Source organism: Trichoderma citrinoviride (genome assembly GCF_003025115.1).
Source record: "Trichoderma citrinoviride strain TUCIM 6016 unplaced genomic scaffold BBK36scaffold_10, whole genome shotgun sequence".
Classification (NCBI taxonomy): Eukaryota; Fungi; Ascomycota; class Sordariomycetes; order Hypocreales; family Hypocreaceae; genus Trichoderma; species Trichoderma citrinoviride.
Genome location: NW_020194718.1, coordinates 540709 through 560716, shown reverse-complemented (window position 1 = coordinate 560716; position 20008 = coordinate 540709). Strand labels below are relative to the sequence as shown.

Sequence of the window (20008 nt, the reverse complement as noted above, 5' to 3'; positions counted from 1 at the left end):
TATTGGACAACGCGTTGCCAATTGAGAACTTCCCTTGGGTTGTCGAAGCATGATTGGGCTGAGGGTTTGAGGCGGAGGGAGAGGTAATCGAGCTTCTTCAGGCCTTGGGGGTGGTCAGAAATGCTGTGAAATCTCTCTCATCTCTTGATGACGAAGGCAAGTGTCGACAGGTAGTAGTTTTACGACGAGGCAGTGCAAAGATGCAGACACAGCCGGAGAAGCATGAGGTATGAGTGGTCCACCACTTTGATAAAGAAAATCAATTCCTTTGGGATCCCTGTGCGAAGTTGAAAACTTGAAATTTGGTTAGCCGGCACTCATACATATTCCATAGGACACGTAATTACAAAAGGCGATTTGCGATATGGAATTGCAAGATTTAGTTAGTAATAGCATCAGAAAGCGCCAGAGTCAATGCCCTGATGATACAGGACAGTTTCTCGATTACTTCTAGGGGGTGGCCAGCCAGCGCTCCTACTTGGCTACCTACTTATCCAACATCCCGACAAATCTATATGCATCTCTTCTACTGCTACTGTCTACCACTGGACACAATAGAAACCAGATATGCGTTTCTACTTTCTCTACTATCGCGAAATATATTTAGTATTATAATATGCCTTTAGTAAACCCAGCCTTATATGACTCTGTATTGATAAACTTGGGGATGCTGGGAAGCTAAGTGAGGGTGCTGGCTAGCTACCCACTCCCTCATTCTGTCATCTCGACTCTTTTACATAGGTTCATGTTGTGCCTGACACTGGTGAAAACACCAAGGACATCATGACAGGTTCGTCGACAGTAGGAGCCTCTCGCATGGTCTGGATTCGTCGTCTTGTCTGACCATGTTCGTCTCACTCGATGAGGCACTCGACCGCTCTCCAATCCGAATACGTCAAGAGGTGTCTGAATCGCTGTCAAGTTATTGAATGAGTTCTCACTGACTCAATCAATCCGCTCCGTGAACTCATGAGGGATTGCTTCCTGCCCTCCATGAAAAATCACAGCCGACCGACTTACGGTACCCTCTGAAAGGCCGTAATAGCACGGTTTGCATCCCTTCATGTCTTTCGGTCAAGTCAACACGGAAAGAAATTCCTTATAAGCAACCATCATAAGTCCTTGATTCATGAATATGCGTCTAATTAGTAGCCATTGTATGCCATTCAAGCCATAAATCCATTCCATCAAAACCATCAGCTCTTCCTCGCCATCTTGATTGAGTCTGATCCCGTCTCTACAACTCTGAAGGCGTCTGCATCTCCATCTCCTCTTGCGGCCTTCTCAAAGGCTTCTTCAGTCCTGTCACATATTGTCGCCAAATCTTGATCGCTGAGAATGTCGTCTCCTCCTGAGACTTCGTACACTTGACCATCTTTGAGCAGCAACGCTCGCAGCGTCTCCGGATCCAGCTCTTCTTCTTTCTCGTTCAGTTTCTGCCCCATCGTCTTGAATCCGCCTTTGCGAATAACGAGCTTTTCCAGTCGCCGCTTCGCGTCCGCGGAGAGCAACAAGGACTCTTCAACGGTTCCCTTGGTAGCGAGACGATACACCAGCACTGGACGCTCTTGACCAATACGATGTGCGCGGTCCTGAGCTTGCAAATCTTGCTGAGGATTGAAGTCGCTATCGAACAGAATGACAGTGTCCGCAGAAGCCAAATTGATGCCCTGACCACCAGCACGTGTGGACAAAAGAAAGATTTTGTAGTCTGGATTGGTATTGAAGAGCTTTATGCTCTCCCTTCGATCGGCCTGAGCGATACTGCCATCGATGCGACAAACCTTCCAACCACGCAATTCTCTGCAGTAGTCTTCCAAGATGTCGAGCTGCGTAGTGAACTGGGAAAAAATGAGCACTTTGTGGTCGCTGAGGAACAAGTGTTTCAATAAGCGATCCAGCAGAAGCATTTTTCCAGATGCTGTGACGATACTTTCATCCACTGGAATGTCAGTTGCCACGGCCCACGGGTTGTAAAAGTTGTGAGGGCTGTTGCAGACCAACCGAAGCTGAGCTAGAGGGTTGCCCAGCTTCTTGCGCGAGATCTGTTTCTCTGTCTACTTGTCAGCATCAAGAACAGTATGGAAGTGATGGAGAATTTGACGGAATACATACTGGCCATGTCCAAAGTCTGTGCCAGTTCCGTGTCTTCAGCAGACATTGGTTTTGCAGACTTGTCATCACTGTCTTCAGTGGCCATTTCTCTAGCCAACTTTTCTTCAAACTCATCATCAGACATTTTCTCCTCATCGGAGTCGGCCTCTTTGTAGGAACGGCCGGCATGGCGACGGCCACGAGTGCTTAAAGGTGTCGACTGTCGACTGGACTTCGCGCTCTTGGGATCGGATGCAAGAGACGTTGGCGGGCTCTTTCTCTTAGGTGTCTGAATAGTGGGCGAAGATTCGGGGTTGGACTTTGCATTCTTAGGAGGCCGTCCTGGTCCCCGCTTACCCATCATGAGGCTGAAAGCATTGGCTGGTGATGCTGACCTATCCTTGCCTCTGGCACTTTGTCGAAGAGGCAGCGACACCGGCTTGTCGTCCTCGCCTTTCTTAGTTGTAGACCTTGCGCGTGAAGAGGATCGAGTAGTAGCCCGAGACGCCGTTTTGGAACGAATCATTTCCACAGCTTTGTCTTCGAGGTATGATCTGGTGTCGATGCTCTTGTTCGAAATGACTTTGTACAAGTCCGTCTGTTCTTTCGTCATGGGAGCAAAGAGAACATATTCTCGCTTTTTTGGAAGATACGCGGCGACATCTTGCTTGATGCGCCGGAGCAAAAGTGGCTGCAGGATGAGATGGATCTTCTTGACTAAGTCTTGCTTCATCTGGTCCTCGATAAATTGCTGAGTACCCTGCTCGTCACCCAGTTCCGAAAAATCGAACCAGGATTCGAATGCCTCCCAATCGGTGAAGATGTTAGGCAACAGGAAATGTAGGAGCGACCAAAGTTCTTTTAGGTTGTTTTGTAGTGGCGTTCCTGTGATGAGCAGACGAGTAGCAGAGGAGAACTGGCGGAGCTGCTGGAACAACTTTGCATCTGCGTTCTTCATACGATGACCCTCGTCCTAAGCCATGAACATTAGTGGGTAGCCCAGAGGACGGGAGTGATGATGCTCACAATAATGATAAACTCCCACTTAATGCGCGACAGATTATGGTGGTCATTCAAGACCATCTCGTACGACGTGCAGACAACAGGAAACTTTTCGGTAGGCCGACCAGACTTGAGATGGTTCATAATCTTCTTGCGGAAGATTTCTTCTCGTTGGGCCTTGTTGCCGTGATACATCTCAATCGGGATGGACGGTACCCATTTGTGAAACTCATCAATCCAGTTTGATAGTGTACTGAGAGGAGCGACGATGAGATGAGGGCCGAGATATTGTTCTTGTTCTCGAAGCAGCGCTATCAAGGAGATTGTCTGGATCGTTTTGCCTAAAATGGGTCAGCGAATGGAAAAAGCTATGAGACAAGACGCTTCACTAACCAAGGCCCATTTCATCAGCCAAGATGCCACTCATGCCCTGCGAGCAGATTTCGTACATCCAGGTGAGTCCTTCGAGCTGGTACTCTCGCATCGTGCCGCCAACCATGCACTTGGGCTGCGTGGCCATCTGGAGATTATGCTCCCCAAGCTTCTGGCCATCAAGGCTGCTTCCGACGCGCCCAAGTACCTGTGTCTTTTTCGTGAGAATATCACTGAAAGCTGCACTTTTCTGCAACAACTCGTCCAGTTCTCGAGCTTTTGCCTCTCGCTCGGCTTTCGTCTCAGCCTTCTTCTTCCGTCGCTGCTTAAGGAGGGAAGCACGGCGCTTTTCTTCGAGAGCATTGTTTGCAGAACGCGCCCGCGCTTCTTCCTTGATGATGTCTTCGTCAACGAGGCCGACGTCTTCCTGGTCGTCAAACGGATCTGCTGGCGGAGAAGAGGGCGCCGTAGTCGGCGTCCGTGAATTCGACATTATGGAATCAATCTCCGAGGCCGAGGTATTCGCCATGACGAATCAATTAAACAAGAGCCTTAAAGTAATAGAAGTAGAGGAAGTGCAAACGGAATTCGAGAGTCCGATAAATGTTAAACCAACACTCTTTGATGCAGCCAGCCAGCCAAGAATTCACAAAAAGGGTGGTGAAGGTTACACAAGAAATTCGGCGCGTGGGAAAAAGATGGGAAAAGAGAAGAAGCTGCGCTAATGCAGGAACCAAGAGAAAAGTGAACCAAGAGTGAATTGCAGCGCAATCCAAGCCGCATTCACCACATTCGCAGCTTCGAGGGAAGGGAGTCGTGAAGAGAGCTGAGATGCGGCGTGACGTAGCGAAACGCGAAATGGCAACGCGATCACGTGTGTCTCTTGCTCATAGATTTTGGTGTTGCGCGTAAAGTGCTGCTTCCTTTCCTTCCATCGCGTTAAGCCACGATTCTCTTCATCCCCGGGGATCGAGCGTGGCTGGTGGCTAAGAGGCGCCACAAGCCAGCCTCGACTCTTTGCCCCTCCATCCCACCACGATCGACCGACCCCGCTATCAAAAATTGTCCATCTCAAGACTCACACCAACAAAACATCATCACACACATACAAGCCAGAGAAAGAAGCCACCAAAATCGGCTTCTTATCCACCCCCAACCAGCAAAGCTGTTTCTGCGTCGCCTCCTCCCCCGCTCCCTCCCGAGCATCATCTCCCACCCGCTCCGCTTCCGCCCCGTAACCTTCCTCACCGTCAAAATGGCAGCCCTCAGCTCCCAAAAGTACACGCCCACCGAGGAGGCCGAGATCCAGCAGTGGCTCACCACCTCGGAGCGCCTCAAGTCCGCCGACAGCAAGTCCGAGATCCTCGAGACCCTCAACGGCCACCTCTCCAGCCGGACGACCCTGCTCGGCAGCAAGCCTAGCAAGGCCGACGTCGCCATCTACGAGGCCCTCGCGCCCATCGTCGCCAAGTGGACGCCCGAGGAGCGGACCGGCGAAAAGGGCCTCCCGCACATCGTGCGTCATGTGGACTTTGTGCAGAACGCGCCCGTCTTCGGGCTGGAGCTCAAGGACGAGCAAAAGGTCAAGGTCGACCAGGAGGAGGTCCTGTATGTCAAGCCCCCCGTCGACGCAAAGGCCGAAAAGGAGCGCCTCAAGAAGGAGAAGGCTGCCGCTGCCGCTGCCGCCTCCGGAGGCAACAACGCCACCCTCGCCGACCGCACCAAGGAAAAGGCAAAGGAGGTCAAGGACAAGGCCAAGGAGGTCGTTGCCGAAGCCAAGGGCACTGCTGCCGCCGCCGCTGGAGGCGACAAGCCCAAGAAGGAGAAGAAGGAGAAGGCTCCTAAGCCGCAAAAGGCCCCCGCCGCTGCCGCTCCCCTGTCCCCTTGCCTGATCGACCTGCGCGTCGGCCACATCCTCAAGGCCATCAACCACCCCGATGCCGACTCGCTCTACGTCTCGACCATTGCAATGGGCGACGCCCCCGGAACTGAGGACACCACCGAGTACGAGGGCCAGGTCTGCCGCACCGTGTGCTCCGGCCTCAACGGCCTTGTGCCCCTCGAGGAGATGCAGGGCCGCAAGGTCGTCGTCGTGGCAAACCTCAAGCCCGTCAAGATGCGCGGCATCAAGTCCTGCGCAATGGTCCTCGCCGCGTCGCCCAAGGTCAAGGAGGGCGAGGTCGACGACCACAAGGGCCCCGTCGAGCTGGTGACGCCCCCCGAGGGCGCCAAGGCCGGCGAGCGCGTCTTCTTCGAGGGATGGCAGGGCGAGCCTGAGGGTGTCTTGAACCCCAAGAAGAAGATTTGGGAGACATTTGCGCCGGGCTTCACAACGACGGATAATCTCGAGGCTGCATTTGATGCGAGCGTTGTTGAGCAGCTGGGTAAGACGGGTGTCGGCAGGCTGGTGACTGTGAGCGGCGGTGTTTGCACAGTCAAGTCTCTCAAGGGCGCTACTGTCAGGTAAATAATGTTTGTATATAGACAATCAAGACCATTTACGTGATCACAAACTCGCTGAAGCTGTCATGATTCTTTCTCTTACTTTTTTCTTCTTTTCACTATATTCAGCCATCTATCATAGCATAGCCGTGATGATAGAGTGCAAAACGAGGTGCAACTGACCAACCACTCTTTAAGCGTGGTCATAGCAAATCCTAATATACAAGATGTATCAAAAACCGCTGAAAATGCGCCCGAGATCTTGCTAACCCACTAAAACGCCGTATAAATGCACATATTTTCAACGCCAATCCACCCCATCATCCTCTCCAAACGTCCCTTCCGTAACAAACGGCCGTAGCAGTAAGAATGTAATCAAGATATACAAAACACCATCCACACACGTCTAAGAAAAGAAGTACTTGCTCTCCCTCAAGCGCTTGACATCGAAGTCGCCCTTCTTGGGGACCTCGGGAATTGTCAGCGGCAGCCAAACAGGCAGCGGCGTCTTCCTCTTCTTCTGCGGCGCAGGCGCCTTCTCGCCCGCAACCTGGGTCTCGAAGAAAGACGAGTGCATGTCCTTCATGAGCCGCTCGGTGAACTCGGCGGACACGGCCGAGTTGTCGGTCTGGGCCTCGAGGTCCTCCGCATCAACCAGCTCAGCCTCTTCCGGAATGGCACCCAAGCCAATGTCCTTAGCATCCTCTTGAATGTCCATGTCGACTTCGGCAGCCATCATCTCCTCGTACACGGAGGCCGGGGTGACGATCTTCTTGGCGGCCTCGAGGTCCCAGGGGTTCCCGGACAGCTTCAGCTGGTTGCGCTTGTGCTCAAGGAGAAGCTCCTCCTTGGGCGAGAGCTTGCTGGCTTTACGCAGCTCCTTGATCTTCTTGGCAACCGGCGTGTCGGGGTCAATCTTGGCAAGGTAAATCGATCCTTGATGACGCGCCGCAAACTCGGCGCCCAGGCGGCCAACAACGTCCTCTTCATGAATTCGGATGAAGGCCTCACGCAGGACCTCGTTCATGACATCCAGGTCGCCCGCATGTGTCCAGAAGGAGTCGTGGACAGCAGCAAAGTCGAGTCCCCGAGCGTGGCACTCCAGCGCTGACAGCAACATGTGGCTAGCGTCCAGGGAGTGGATGAAGTTGGGAGGGAATCCCTGGAGCTGCTTCCTCCTGTTCACGGGATCCGTCTGGTCGCTCATAGGGTAGATGACGGCCTGGAGGCACGTCTTGATTTCTCGTGCAGTAGTCTTGCGGTAAGGCTGAACGACGGGCATGCGAAGGGGCGTTGTCCAAACGACAGACGATCGGAACTGCTGGATGAGATCATCGAACTCGACCTTCTTTCTGCCTGATGTCGCCTTGCTGGCCTTGCCAGTGCGAGAAGCGCCATCATCGCCTTCACCATATTGATCCACGATCTGCTGCAGCTGGGCGGGGGTCAGTGCTCGGCACACGCGTCCACCAATCTCGCCAAGCCAGTATTGGATGTCGTGAGCACCCTTGAACATGGTGGCGAGGGCTTGGAAGACTTGTTTGGCAATGTAGGTCGACAGCAGCATATTGGAAATGCCGACTTTTTCACCCAGATCGGGGTACAAAGCGTCGATCTGCTTGCAAATCTGTTTCTTTGCTCCTGAGAATGTAACGCCGTACACGTTCGTCATCACCGTCTGCTTCACAACTTTGCGGGTAATCTTCCCATGGAGTGCTTGTGCAAATGAATTCCCGTTCTCCATGTCCTTCTCAATGGCCTGCTTGACGAGATCGGCGACCGCTGAGTATACATCGGCAGGCCTGTCGCCAGGCTCCAGGTTCACCTGCTTCGCTCCCCACGTGTCACCACCGAGAGCTGCATAGTGCTGAAGTCCGTTGCAGGTACCGTCCTGGTGAACTGGCAGATGCGATACGAACTTCGTGGGATCGGGAAGCTCCAAGGCGGCCTTGAGTTCAAAGCAAGCAGAGAGACACTGCCAGGGGTCTTCACCCTTGAGCCACCACCTGCTGCCGTTCAAGGGATTGGTGGCCGAGTCGATAATGTTGGCCACATTCTCGTCCGCAAAAGCCTCGCGTTCGTCAAAGCTGGCCTTGTCCAGGCCGTATACGTTGGCAAGGTGGATCTTCAGCCACCGTAGACCTCTAACCCCCAGCTCTTTACCTCTGGCGAATTTCAGAATGGCTCGCGCGTGATCGGCACCCATGTGGTTGAGGTATGTCGGCATGGGATATGCTCTGCCTCGGTAGTCGACATTGTGCGGGAAATAGATCGTCTGGTTGCGGAAGGCTCGTGCAATCTCTAGCTGCAAGTTCATGAAACATCGCTGCGAGTGGAGACCGGAGCGTTCGTTCTCAATCGCTTTGACTGCTCGAATCCAGTTTTTCCGTACAAGAGGATCTGCTGAAGAATCCGGTTCGGGGGGAATTGTGAGGTTCGGGTTGAGTGGTGGTATGTTGGCGATTTCTTCGCCACTGTTCCATGCCTCCATCATAACATTCAGGGTCTGCTTGTTGATGATCCATGGTGTTTTGCCAAGGACATCCAGTCCTTTGAACACTTGCGTCATGTCGCCACGTTTGATGGCCGCGTTACTGTACAGCTTCTGCTCAACATCTCCTGGCTTCACTCGGACAAAGCTGGTCTTGCTGTCCAAGAAGCCACCTTCAGTGAAAGATTGCCAAGGCTTGGGTTCAACAACCATGGGGATATGTTTGGCGATGAAGTCGCCCACGGGCTCTCGTTTCAGCTGCTCGACCAAGTGAGTGTTGAAAAAGAGAGCTCCCACCTTTTTGCCCTTTCGGAGGATCGATTGGTGAGTAAAGGCCGGCTGGTATTGGCTGATCAGCTCTTTGGATGTCGAGCCCTCCACCACAACATTGATCTTGGCGGACTCCATCAACATCTGCAGCAAAATTGAGCCAACCTGAGCCTTGATATGTAGAGACCAGGGGCTGCGGCTGTTTTCCTCCAGGGCCGATTGCTGTTCCGTTGTATCGACTAGAACAGGTGGCTCCTCTTCTTTGCCAGCATCTTTGCTTGCATCTTTGCTGGCAGCTTTGCTGCTGGCCTTTTTGCTTGATTTGCCCTTGTCGCCCACGAAGCGCAGCTTGCGCTCCCGTCGAGCTTTCCTCTCGGCCAATTCCTTCTGATACATCTCGATATCTTCTTGGACAGCCTTTGCGATATGCGTAATCAGCCTGCTGATAGGAAGGCCCTTTTCCACGCCCAGAACAGTTCCGAGGTTGATGACCGACAGAATGGTGACAGCCGCCAGGCGTGCCGGGTCACCCTGCTGGATAAAAGGACCGTAGATACATCTTGTCAGGTCCTTGTCCGATTTCGACTTCTTTGCTTCTGACTGTTCAATCAGTCTGAGCTCTTGGTAGATCCGGGTCTCCATGGCGCTCATCCAGGACGCCAAATTCTGTGACATGGACCCTTCCTTGTTGGATGGCGCCAGAGCTGTTGTGACACCCCGCTTCTGCAATGTCTTGTTGTCCAGGCGCCATTTCTCGATTGCCGAACTGATCGTATCCCGCTCCAGCTGCAGTTGAATGTCCACGCGATCTGAATAAGGAAGCTTGGAAATGTCGACATTCTGCAGCCCCAGCAAGAGTCCGAGGCCCTTCTTCAGGGTACTGAGACCTTCGCCGCGCTGCGGGGTTGGGATAAGCTCCGGAACACTCTCAGAAGCTGATGATTTGCCAGCTTCGGTCCCCAGTGTGGACGATGCTTCCGCCTCTTGAGACTTCTCCGGTGCAAGAGCTACACCCTCTAGATCTCCTTCATCAGGGGCAAAGTTGTACGTCGGGCAGATTCGGGTGATGACGGCGAGGTCCTGGTCGCTGAGAATTTCGTCCATGCTGAGGACTCGCAGTCCAGCTTCGTCCGGTGCCATGCCCATATATCGCTTCACCAGACGTTCCAATCTGGTTCCCCGCTCGGACAGCAGAGATGCCTTGAGCATGCAGGCAATTGTCTCGGCGGTGTGTGGCAAATTCTTGCTTCTTATCTGCAGCTCGTACCATTTGTGGAGCTGCTCAGCTTGCTTTCGATCGGGCGTGGTGCGCATTTGGTTGAGAGACGCTCGCAAGTATTTGTTGTTGAGAACGATTCGCTCTTCGTCCGATGTGGTGCCCACGGCGCTGAGGCGCTTCAACACAAGCGCTGCCCTTTCCAGCTTTCCTACTCTGAGGCATGCGTCAAACACCATGAGCATATCTTCTGGTTCGCCTGGGACGCCAAAGGTGTTGGTCTTCGTCTGAGCCTTTGGGGCTCCCGGCTCGGGAATGGTCAACGGTGACGCTGGATTGAATGCGTGGATCTCGAATGGCGGTATTGATGAGCTTGAGAGGTTGTTGTATGGCATTGCGTCCACTTTGAAGTCGTCGACGGCCGTGGCAAGCGTTCGCTCGTGCGAGCCGAAGCCGAGATCGAGTCCTCGGCGCCATGGCCGCAGATGCCTTGCCACATCTCCGCGTGAACTTAGTGTAGAGATGCAGGACTGGAGAGAGGAGAGTCGGGGAGAGGTTCGAATGGACTTGAAAGCAGCTGCATGGTGAAGAGAGGCGCTGCGGCCCGCGTGCCTCGGCAGCATTTTGAGATGCGGATATCAATCGCACCGCCAATGAAGACGGACGAGATATACAGAAAAAGAATTGGAACGGAGATTCAGAAGAGTCTGAATGTTACAAAATAGACAATAAGAAGGGAGAAAAGAGAGAGGAGTGGCGCTGGGGAGGAACAAAAAGTTCCGCCAGTATCGAGTTATACTGGTGGTGCGAGAAGCAACTTTCGCCAAATGCGGGACTGCTGGATTTTTTTTCCATCTTTTTTTCTTTTCGTTTTAGCATGCAGGCCACACATGATTGGTCGAATCAGGCAAACCGTCACGTGTGGCCAGCAAAATGATGGCGCCCGCCCCACCAACGCCACCCGGGCAGCTTTTCTGCAGCGCAAAAAGTTGTGCCTGTGCCACTACTGGAGACTTCACCTGTGGTCGAAATAGCTTCATCTTCCGCCAAAAGCGCTGACGAAAGGCAGCAGAGATGATTTCCCGCCCCGTGGCTGCGACTCTGGGCTGCTGCGGATGCCGGCAGGCCATCCTGCGGGCGGTTGCGTCCAGGCCACTGGCTGGCATCGGACAATCGGCCTCGCGGGGCATCAGGCCGGTGGCAAGCTCTGGATTTCGAGGTGTTCCGAACGCAAGCCAGCAGTTCGGGACTGCTACGCAAAGGAACGCAGAGGCCAGGGCGGAGGCTGAAGGGCTAAGAGACGAGGAGGATATTGTCGACAACGACGAATCCGCAGATACGCCGTGGTTTCTGGATGTTGAACCGCCCCGACGTGCTCCGCTGCAGCACATTGCATCGCTGCCGAAAGTGCCCGAAGATGCGCCCCCTCTCCTCGAGCCGATGATGAAGTACATATACGAGGACATGGGCTTGGACGAGCTGTCCATGCTGGACCTCCGCGATCTCGACCCGCCGGCAGCGCTTGGTCCCAACCTCATCATGATCTTCGGAACGGCGCGAAGCGAGAGGCACTTGCACATTTCTGCAGGGCGCTTCGTACGATGGCTGCGCAAAAACCACCAAGTTGGCGCTCGGGCGGACGGGCTCATTGGGCCCGGAGAGCTCAAGACGAAGCTGCGCAGGCTGAGGAAGAAGGCCAAGATGCTGGGAACCAACACAATGATTCTGCCCGGCTCGGATAACGGGATTTCGACGGGCTGGGTCTGCGTCAACTTCAGAGCGCACGACCACGGAGCGCAGGAATCCACCAGTTACGACGAAAGTGGACGGTTTTCTGGGTTCGGCACGCCGCTGACGGGAACGACGGTGGTTGTGCAATGCATGACGGAATCGAGGCGAAACGAGCTTGATTTGGAAACCCTTTGGCGAGGCATACTGAAGCGGAACATGGAGCAGATGCAAAAGATCAAGGGAAAGAAGGTGGTGGATCCATCAGAGCTGGAATCAATGGTCTCGGCGAAGATCCAGATGCCCGACAGCCCTTCCGCTCAGCAGTGGCAAGCCCTCAAACTGGCTTCTCAGCAGCAGCGGCAGTTTTCGACCATGGCGCGACGCCTTCAAGCCCCTGCTCAGAGCAGTGAGTCAAGAGTGACTTCAATTGGTTCCGAAGCTCTAGTAACAGAAGATCAGCCGGATAGTCCAAAGTTGGATCTGAGCACGCTGCGGCGGCATATCCACGACGTTCAAGTGGCCGGAACTCCAGTGAGTCGCGAGACTCTCCAGGGCCTCGTCTCGGCCGTCTTCCAAGCCGAGGCGACTGCGGAAGATACTGCGTCGAAACGACTCGCCTTGGTAGATCAACTCAGTCTCATGGCTGAGGAGCGCGGCCTCCCCGTCATGTCCAAGGATTGGCTCATCACCCTCATTGCATCCATTGTCACGTCTCCGGCATATGGGCCCGAGCTGCAGCAGGCACAGAAGAACGTGGAGTATCTATTATCCACCAAGCAGTCATCTGCGTTGAAGACGAGCGATATTCTGCGGCTCATGGCAGCATACGCGCACCGATCAGACTGGGACAAGTTCTGGGACGCTTTCCGCTCACCGGCTCGATTCATGCTGCCTCGATCACCGGAGCTGTACGAGTACGCGTACCGCGTCATGGCGGCCACTGGCGATCGAAAGCTGTGCACCGATGCCCTGCGCTGGGTGTATCCCGAGATGCTCAAGGAAGAGCCCAAGGTATGGCCAGTCGGATCGCTGTACACATCGTTGAAGGCGTGTATCCTGGCTGCCGATCCCTCTGCTGAGAGCCTGCTGCATCACCCTCCTCCTCAGGACGCGCTGGATGTGTTTGGCAAGCGGCAGTTGGCGCGCAGGGAGTTTGTGCGCGTGTTGAAGGAGGTTGAGAACATGCGGCATCATTACGTGGGGGAGCAGGCGAGGGAGCACAGGGCGCAGACGCTTCGCAACTTGACCGGAGAAATGCCGTCCAGGGACAGTTAGAGTGCTCGGGACTCACGACAATGATATTTGTCTGCTTTGAGAGCTTTATAGAAGTGACTTGGCTAATAGAAGGTTGCTGAGAATAAGGATAGAGGACTGGCCATTCTGTGCGCTCCATTGAAGCCTCACTCATGTATCATAGAATCCATTCACATAGCCAGACAAGCCATATGTGGCGATTGGCAAGTGTTCTTTTACTCTTTCCAACAAAAACGCATTCTATAGCTGTGACTGAGACGTCCCATCAACCCCCTTCAAAGCCTCCCTCAGCAACGGCGCAACCTGCTTCCTACTCGACGCCAAATCCCTCTGCCTCCACACCCTCCTCCTCCCATCATCCCCATCCAACAGCCCATCCTTCCACCGCTCAAGCTTCAATCCCTCCGCCATACCAGGGAACCTCTTCGCCGCCTCTACCCCCTTGTCCGTGATCCCCCACACGAGCAGATGACGCTGGAACTCGCCGCCGGGGTTCGACGTCGTCATAACGCTTGCGACATCAAGCTTCCTCTCCTTTGCCCATCGAGCCAATTCGTCAATGAAGTCGTCGGGCTGTTTTGCCTTTCCGAGCAGGTAGTCAAAGTCTTGCACAACGCAGCTTATGCCTAGCTTCAGTCCTGCTTCTTCCCATTCTTTGTAGTCCTTGCGGAAGATGTCGTAGAAGCTGAGCTGCGAGATGTCCTCCTTTACGGCGGTGATGTCCTCGAAGAACTTGGTCTGCTGGAATTGCTGCTGGCGCACTTTTGTATGCAGATATTTTGCGGCACGGATGTCCTTTTCCTTGACCTTGTGCTCTTCTTTCAGGTCGAGCGTGTCGATCAAGATGGGCGCAAACGCGAGTGTCGCCAGTTTGTCGTCCTCCTCGGCGGCCGCATCTTCTGCGTCTACTCCTTGTCCTGTTTCCAGTGGCGGGAAGGAGTCCCAGGCGGTGCGGGATTCGTCAATGATGAGACTCATGCAGCTCCCGCAGGGCTCGATGATGCGCGGTTTCACATCAGGACTGGTGACGTTTTCGTCAACGTGGTGGTCGATGCAACCTATGACTCGAGACTGAAATTTCTGCAGCTGGCCCGTCAAAGCATTGTGGTCCACCAGGAACCACTGCGTCTCTTCCGGTTTCAGATCAGGAGGTTCGGAAAGCGTGAGGATGTCTGCGGGAGAGAGTCCAGCTCGTTGAAGAACCGCAGTCATCTCGGTGCGAAGGACGAGCTCCGACCGGGGGATGTTGGAGAGGGGAATGTGTAGCGTGTGAGGGGGTGAATTGGTGCGGATGTATGCCAGGACTACGGCTGAGCAGAGTGAATCGAGGTCTTTGACAGTGAATGTTAGCTTGCTGCTTGCTTGCTATATATGCATAAAGGTGGTTGATCCAGGTGAGATTGTACCTGCAGACTCATTGCCGACGACCAGCGTGAGGGGGCTGGATCTTTGCGCTGGGGGAGCTGTCAGCGCAGACCGGGCAGCGGCCAGAAAGCCCTTGAGAGGAAGCCTCGGCGGCATTTCTTGAGTGTCTGGAAATCTGGTAGATGCTGGAGTTGATTGATGTGTTTTCCTGTTTCAACCATCAGCTGAAGTCGGCGATTGTAAGGCTGACCTTGGCGGGGCTGTGACGCTTATCGCGATATCGAATGTCTCCAATTGCCATAGTATTCCATATCGTGGGGAAAGCAATTGACATCCGCCCCTCACGACGTCATCCAATCCAATCAAACTCATGCACCTATGTTCAATTAGTACCCGTATTCAGCGAGACATGAAGCCAGGAAAAGGGGGGAAGACGCCATCGGGGATACATCATGGGTAGGAAGTTGTATCACAAGGTAAAAGGACAACCGACTCCATCAACCAAGGCTATCTGGATCTACCAGAAGGGTCTTCAGATACAACCAGTGGCGGCAACATCAGTGAGAGACTATGCCAGAACGTCTCGCCGTCCATAAACCTCCCTACACAAGAGAAACGTCAAAGCCATGGGATCTGATATCCTCAAGAAGGAGCTCTAACGGCGTTGCATAGGTGACGTCGTGCATGTCGTCCAGACCACTGCCATTGCCTGCCATTAGGATACCGGCAGGGCGTCCTTTCATATCCCAGATGCACGACCCAGAATCACCAGGTTCCGAGAAAGAGGGAAGCTGGTCTTTCGACCTGAGCACCGAGGTGATTGCCCATTCTTCACTTATAATCTTTCTTTCCGTGGTGCGAATGACTGACTTGAGGGTATTGCCAAGGCCCATGGTCAAATCACTCGAGGCGCCATGCTTTGCTACACACATCGCCAGCTCATCAGAGTATTCAGAGGGATTCAGAAGCTCTCTATAAGGAACAACTTCTTCGAGTAGCTCCAGACAGCCGGCAATTAGAGGCGGGTGACTTGGATGATTTGCAAGCCCTTTCCATCCAGATTCGCCTCTTTGAACAAGATGCCAGAATCTATACTCTGGTATGAGTACCCTACCTAGGTATTCTTAATAGAGTCCAGCAGAGCCTAATGACTAATAGACAGCAATTCAACCAACGCCCAATCTCTAAGCCACTCAGCGCCAGTATTCGCACATGATGACTGAGGCGAATGAAGAAGCTGGCCTATCACTCTTGACGAAGCAGCTTTGAAAGGCTCCATGGCTCTTGCAAGAGCCTCGGCGCTGTTCTTTGACTCAATAGGCAGCAGCCACGTCCACTTGACCGCGCTTAGAGTAACTGTCAGCTTTCGTGGCATAATATGCGGTGTTTCTTTTACATCTCTCCAGTTGCTTCTCGAATGTAGGTTGGTCGACCTGTATCAAGTCTCTCAAGGGTACGACAGATTCGCGTATTTCGCAGTGTATATCGTGGATAGCATGCTGTTCTAGAATAGCTCTGCATTGCAGCGCAATAGCATGTCCTTTGCTCCAGGGTAAAGTGTCTGGTGTAACAGCCACCATAAGCGTGATAGGGGGAAGTGACTCCGTATGAAGAAACCCGACCCGCAGGATATCAACGGCATGCCAATCCATGTCGCTGACTGCGTCTATGATTTGGACCCTGAGAGAAGAAGTCGCGTCATTCCAGAGTTGCTGGAGCAGAGGGTGCTTTCCAGCAGGCTGTAGCATCTTCCGATACATGTTACAAGTGCCTGTCCATGCGGACCATCCGGGCTTTTGCGGATTTGTCCAGGTTTGGGTGCTTGAGCTTGAGCGTGCGATGAGCTTGGGAAGGGAGGGGAGGCCATAGTAGTAGAGATGTTGCTCTTCGGCGCTAGGAGGACCCGACATTGTGAAGTCGAAGGAGTTTTGCTCGGGAAGGGGTTCGAATGTGCGATGCCTTTTTTTTATGCTGGAGGGAGGCGAGGTTCGTGGCTATCGACGGTGTGGACGATGAACTGGGGGTCGTTCTGTCTCGCGTCGTCCTGGTGGGAGGACCATTATATAGGTAGGTAGGAGGTCGGCAATTGAGTTTGACAGACAATTCAAAGCCACAAGACTTTAATTCACTTCGACTTGCCTACCTTGTCTAAAGCCACTGTAAGTGCATTCTCGGGGACGCATGACGTTGAAGGCTGTTCTACTATGGCCCTAGATAGATCTAAAGGCCTCTAGTCAATCGATTTCCTTTCCCCTGAATTTACTACTGGATGTTAGTTTATCTGGGTTAGGCTAGTAGATACAGTTCTGTTATATCAACTCCTGTCTTGTATCAACGATGGCATACACATCTATCAGGTCAATGTAAGATGTCAGTACATATAGGCTGAATGGCGCAATCTCGAAAGCCCTCCCTTCAAGAGTGGATATAGACGATCCGTCCACTTCAAGCCGTGGGGGAAAAGATGGGCATCCAATTACTAATGTTCACTGCGTGTTGATATCGACTCAAGCTCTGAGCGTTAAACCCGCAAGTTCTTTTGCCAACTGCAATCATATACTGCCTGTTGGTTGTCTCCCCTCCAGACAATCGAAGCGTTTCTAGAAGCGATAACCTCGGTGCTGCCCCTCCTCATCTGCCCCTCTGCCCCTCCTTACCTCAAGCTTACAAAACTCGGCTCGCACTTACACCACCATCGTCAGACTCACCTCAAGCATTCGAAGCATCAATCACCCACCACCCAACAAAGTTCACACTTCCCCATACATTACACATTCAGCAAAAAAAAATATGGCATCCTCCATCCCAGCAACAATGAAGGCCGTCCAGATCGCCAAAAACGGCGGCCCCGAAGTCCTCGAGCTCAACGAGGTCCCCGTGCCCGTCCCCACCACCGGCCAGGTCCTGGTCAAGAACCACTTCGCCGGCGTCAACTACATCGACACCTACTTCCGCACCGGCCTCTACCCGGCGCCCTCCTTCCCCCTGACCATGGGCCGCGAGGCCTCGGGCGAGGTCGTCGCGGCCCACGACTCCGTGGCCGGCAAGTTCGCGCCCGGCGCCCGCGTGGCCTACATGGCCGGCGCCCCGTCCGCGACGTACGCCGAGTACACCGCCGTGGACGCCGACAAGGTCGTCCTCGTCCCCGAGGGCCTGTCCGACGAGGAGGCCGCGGCCATCTTCCTGCAGGGCCTCACGGCGTGGACCTTCATCCGCGAGGCCGGCGAGGTCAAGCCCGGCCAGTGGACGCTGGTGCATGCCGCCGCGGGAGGCGTGGGCACGCTGCTGGTGCAGATGCTGCGCAGCGTCGGGGCCAAGATTGTCGCCACGGCGAGCACGGACGAGAAGCTTGCGCTGGCCAAGAAGTACGGCGCCGACTACCTGGTCAACTCAAACGATGACATCGTGGCCAGGGTCAAGGAGATTACGGGGGGCCACGGGATTGATGTTATTTTTGACGGCGTCGGCAAGGCGACGTTTGATGCGGATCTGCAGATGCTTGCGCTCAAGGGCCATCTCATTTCCTTTGGCAACGCGGTAAGTCTTTTTTCACGCAATTCGTTTCTGAATCATACAAGAAGAAGAAGGGGAAGAGGAAGAATGAAAGGAAGAATGAAAGGAATCTCGAGCTGACCAATGCATCCTTCATTTCAGTCGGGACCCGTGTCCCCTGTCAACATCCTGCAGCTGGGCCCCAAAAACATCCGCCTCATGAGGCCCATTGTCAATGGCTACGTCGCTGAAAGAGCAGACCTTGAGAGGTACACGTCTGAGCTCTTCGACCTTGTCCTCTCCAAGAAGGTCGAGGTCAAGATCCACAAGATTTACTCTCTCAAGGACGCTGCTCAGGCGCACATTGACCTGGAAAGCAGGAAGACGACGGGCAAGCTGTTGCTCAAGATTGACTAGGCGTGTTGAGCGAAGAACTGATATAGAGATGTAGATGAAGAGATGCACATACAAACAAGTAGCGAGAAAGCTAGAGTTTATACTGTTTAATTCTATGAATCAGACTTGTGTCTTTGATGCTTTTGCTTGTGTTTCATAGGAAGGTATAACAAAAGGATCCATTGTCTAACAGTATCCAATGTGTGACATGTCGCCTCATGGCGAGATATACCCAAACCAGGTCCTCGTCTCTAATTGAAGCATCTCATCCAAGTCATTGCTTTGTTTTGCTCTGTTTCTTCCCTTGCTCTTCCAAACCCCTTTTTCCAAGCTTAAACCCTTACGCCTTCTTGACAGCGGCCAACAGCTCCGCCGGCGGCTCCTGTCGGTATCCCTGAGGATTGTTCTTGACCCACCGCCAGAGATCCGCGCAAGCCTGCTCCATGGTAAATTCCGTCTTCCAGTTCAGCTCCTTGTTGGCAAGCGTAGGGTTGGCAGTCAGGTCCAAGACATCGCCCGCTCTCCGGGGAACAACCTCGTACTTGAGGGGTCGGCCGACAACGTCGCTGAAAGCCTTGATGATCTCAAAGACTGTGCTGCCTCGGCCAGAGCCCAGGTTCCAGGCCTTGACGCCGGGCTGGTTGGAGCGGAGGTAGTTGAGGGCCATCAAGTGGCCTCGAGCGAGATCCACGACGTGGATGTAATCTCGGATGGCGGTTCCGTCGCGGGAGGGGTAGTCTGCAAATAAATCAGTATCTAGAACACCGCATCTGTGGCGCAGACGAGAAGAAGAAGAGAAGAGCATCATCCGCTACATACCGTCGCCGTAAACCATGAGCTTCTCGCGCTGGCCAGTCGCAACCTGTCCCAGAAGTGGCAGGAGGTTGAAAGGAACGCCCTGGGGATCCTCGCCCATGATGCCGCTGGGGTGCGCACCGCAGGGGTTGAAGTAGCGCAGCAGAGCACCGTTCCACTGCTCGAAAGGCTTGCCCTCCTTCTGCAGGTTGTTGCGCTGGGCAGTCACATGGTCGGTGATGACGTCCTCAATCATGGACTTGGTGCGGCCGTAGGTGTTGGTCGGGCCGATGGGGCAGTGCTCGGGGATGGGAATCATGTTGGGGAATCGGGTGGCATCGCCGTAGACGGTGGCGGAGGAGGAGAAGACAATGTTGGTGACATTGTGGCGCGTCATGGACTGGAGGAGCGCAATGCTGCCGCCGACGTTGACGCGGTAGTATTCGAGAGGGATGATGGACGACTCTCCAACGGCCTGGAACAAGAGGTTGGCTGACGTTAGTCTCGATTCTCCTCGTCTGAGCTTTTCTCGATTCTCCAAGGGCTCGTTCGCAGACTCGCCTTGAGCGCAGCAAAGTGGATGACGCTGTCAATGGCAGGGTGCTTGTCAAAGACTTGGTCGAGCGCCTTCTCGTCGGTAATGTCGACCTGGTAGAAGTCGGGGCGGCGGCCGGAGAGCAGCTCGATGCGGTCAATCGCCACCTTGGACGAGTTGTAGAGGCTGTCGACAATGACGACATCGTAGCCGGCATCCAGCAGGGCCAGAGTCGTGAAGGAGCCGATGTAGCCCGTGCCACTGCGAAATGGGAGCAGGAGACAAGAGCGTTAGTCCAAAGACGTTCCAAGGGTTTCACGCGCACACAAACAACAGCTGCGATCGTCTTGGCTCGGGTCATACGCAAGCTGGCGCATCCCCGCGAAGCGTTGGTAGGGCAGCGCGGGGCAATGCGCGCATGAATGCCGCTTGCGCTGAGCGACGAGGAGCCAAGAGAAGAGCACGTCAGAGGAGGGAAATGGAGAGGCCGTACCCGGTGACGAGAACAGTTCCGACAGGCATTGTGGTAGAGGAGTGTCGTCTGAGTTGCAGA

At 54.0% G+C, this 20008-nt stretch overlaps 8 protein-coding genes across 8 annotated transcripts; 3 read left to right on the top strand and 5 right to left on the bottom strand.

Annotated features, from left to right (window-relative positions):
• Nucleotides 1-1196: 1196 nt before the first annotated feature.
• BBK36DRAFT_1123433 (hypothetical protein) lies at nt 1197-3961 on the bottom strand (the record flags this gene model as incomplete). The annotated part of the gene is made up of 4 exons (XM_024891052.1): nt 1197-2053; nt 2116-3067; nt 3121-3437; nt 3490-3961. The coding sequence occupies 4 exons, from the start codon at nt 3959-3961 to the stop codon at nt 1197-1199; spliced, it is 2598 nt and encodes an 865-aa protein (XP_024747982.1).
• A 762-nt stretch (nt 3962-4723) lies between these two features.
• On the top strand, nt 4724-5935 carry BBK36DRAFT_1160824 (nucleic acid-binding protein; the record flags this gene model as incomplete). Its single annotated transcript, XM_024894321.1, has 1 exon — nt 4724-5935. The coding sequence occupies one exon, from the start codon at nt 4724-4726 to the stop codon at nt 5933-5935; it is 1212 nt and encodes a 403-aa protein (XP_024747981.1).
• A 381-nt stretch (nt 5936-6316) lies between these two features.
• Nucleotides 6317-10282, bottom strand: BBK36DRAFT_1123560 (DNA/RNA polymerase; the record flags this gene model as incomplete). Its single annotated transcript, XM_024891068.1, has 2 exons — nt 6317-7285; nt 7334-10282. The coding sequence occupies 2 exons, from the start codon at nt 10280-10282 to the stop codon at nt 6317-6319; spliced, it is 3918 nt and encodes a 1305-aa protein (XP_024747980.1).
• Nucleotides 10283-10901: 619 nt separating this feature from the next.
• Nucleotides 10902-12893, top strand: BBK36DRAFT_1176989 (hypothetical protein; the record flags this gene model as incomplete). Its single annotated transcript, XM_024896039.1, has 2 exons — nt 10902-12024; nt 12064-12893. The coding sequence occupies exons 1-2, from the start codon at nt 10962-10964 to the stop codon at nt 12891-12893; spliced, it is 1893 nt and encodes a 630-aa protein (XP_024747979.1). The 5' UTR covers nt 10902-10961.
• A 219-nt stretch (nt 12894-13112) lies between these two features.
• Nucleotides 13113-14393, bottom strand: BBK36DRAFT_1170343 (DHH phosphoesterase; the record flags this gene model as incomplete). Its single annotated transcript, XM_024895432.1, has 2 exons — nt 13113-14203; nt 14279-14393. The coding sequence occupies 2 exons, from the start codon at nt 14391-14393 to the stop codon at nt 13113-13115; spliced, it is 1206 nt and encodes a 401-aa protein (XP_024747978.1).
• Nucleotides 14394-15550: 1157 nt separating this feature from the next.
• Nucleotides 15551-16147, bottom strand: BBK36DRAFT_1122941 (hypothetical protein; the record flags this gene model as incomplete). Its single annotated transcript, XM_024890997.1, has 1 exon — nt 15551-16147. The coding sequence occupies one exon, from the start codon at nt 16145-16147 to the stop codon at nt 15551-15553; it is 597 nt and encodes a 198-aa protein (XP_024747977.1).
• Nucleotides 16148-17027: 880 nt separating this feature from the next.
• Nucleotides 17028-18146, top strand: BBK36DRAFT_57040 (NAD(P)-binding protein; the record flags this gene model as incomplete). Its single annotated transcript, XM_024898280.1, has 2 exons — nt 17028-17774; nt 17892-18146. The coding sequence occupies 2 exons, from the start codon at nt 17028-17030 to the stop codon at nt 18144-18146; spliced, it is 1002 nt and encodes a 333-aa protein (XP_024747976.1).
• A 319-nt stretch (nt 18147-18465) lies between these two features.
• Nucleotides 18466-19988, bottom strand: BBK36DRAFT_140930 (UDP-glucose 4-epimerase Gal10; the record flags this gene model as incomplete). Its single annotated transcript, XM_024897477.1, has 4 exons — nt 19949-19988; nt 19482-19716; nt 18945-19395; nt 18466-18863 (listed from the first exon to the last, which is right to left on the bottom strand). The coding sequence occupies exons 1-4, from the start codon at nt 19975-19977 to the stop codon at nt 18466-18468; spliced, it is 1113 nt and encodes a 370-aa protein (XP_024747975.1). The 5' UTR covers nt 19978-19988.
• Between the last annotated feature and the right edge of the window lie 20 nt (nt 19989-20008).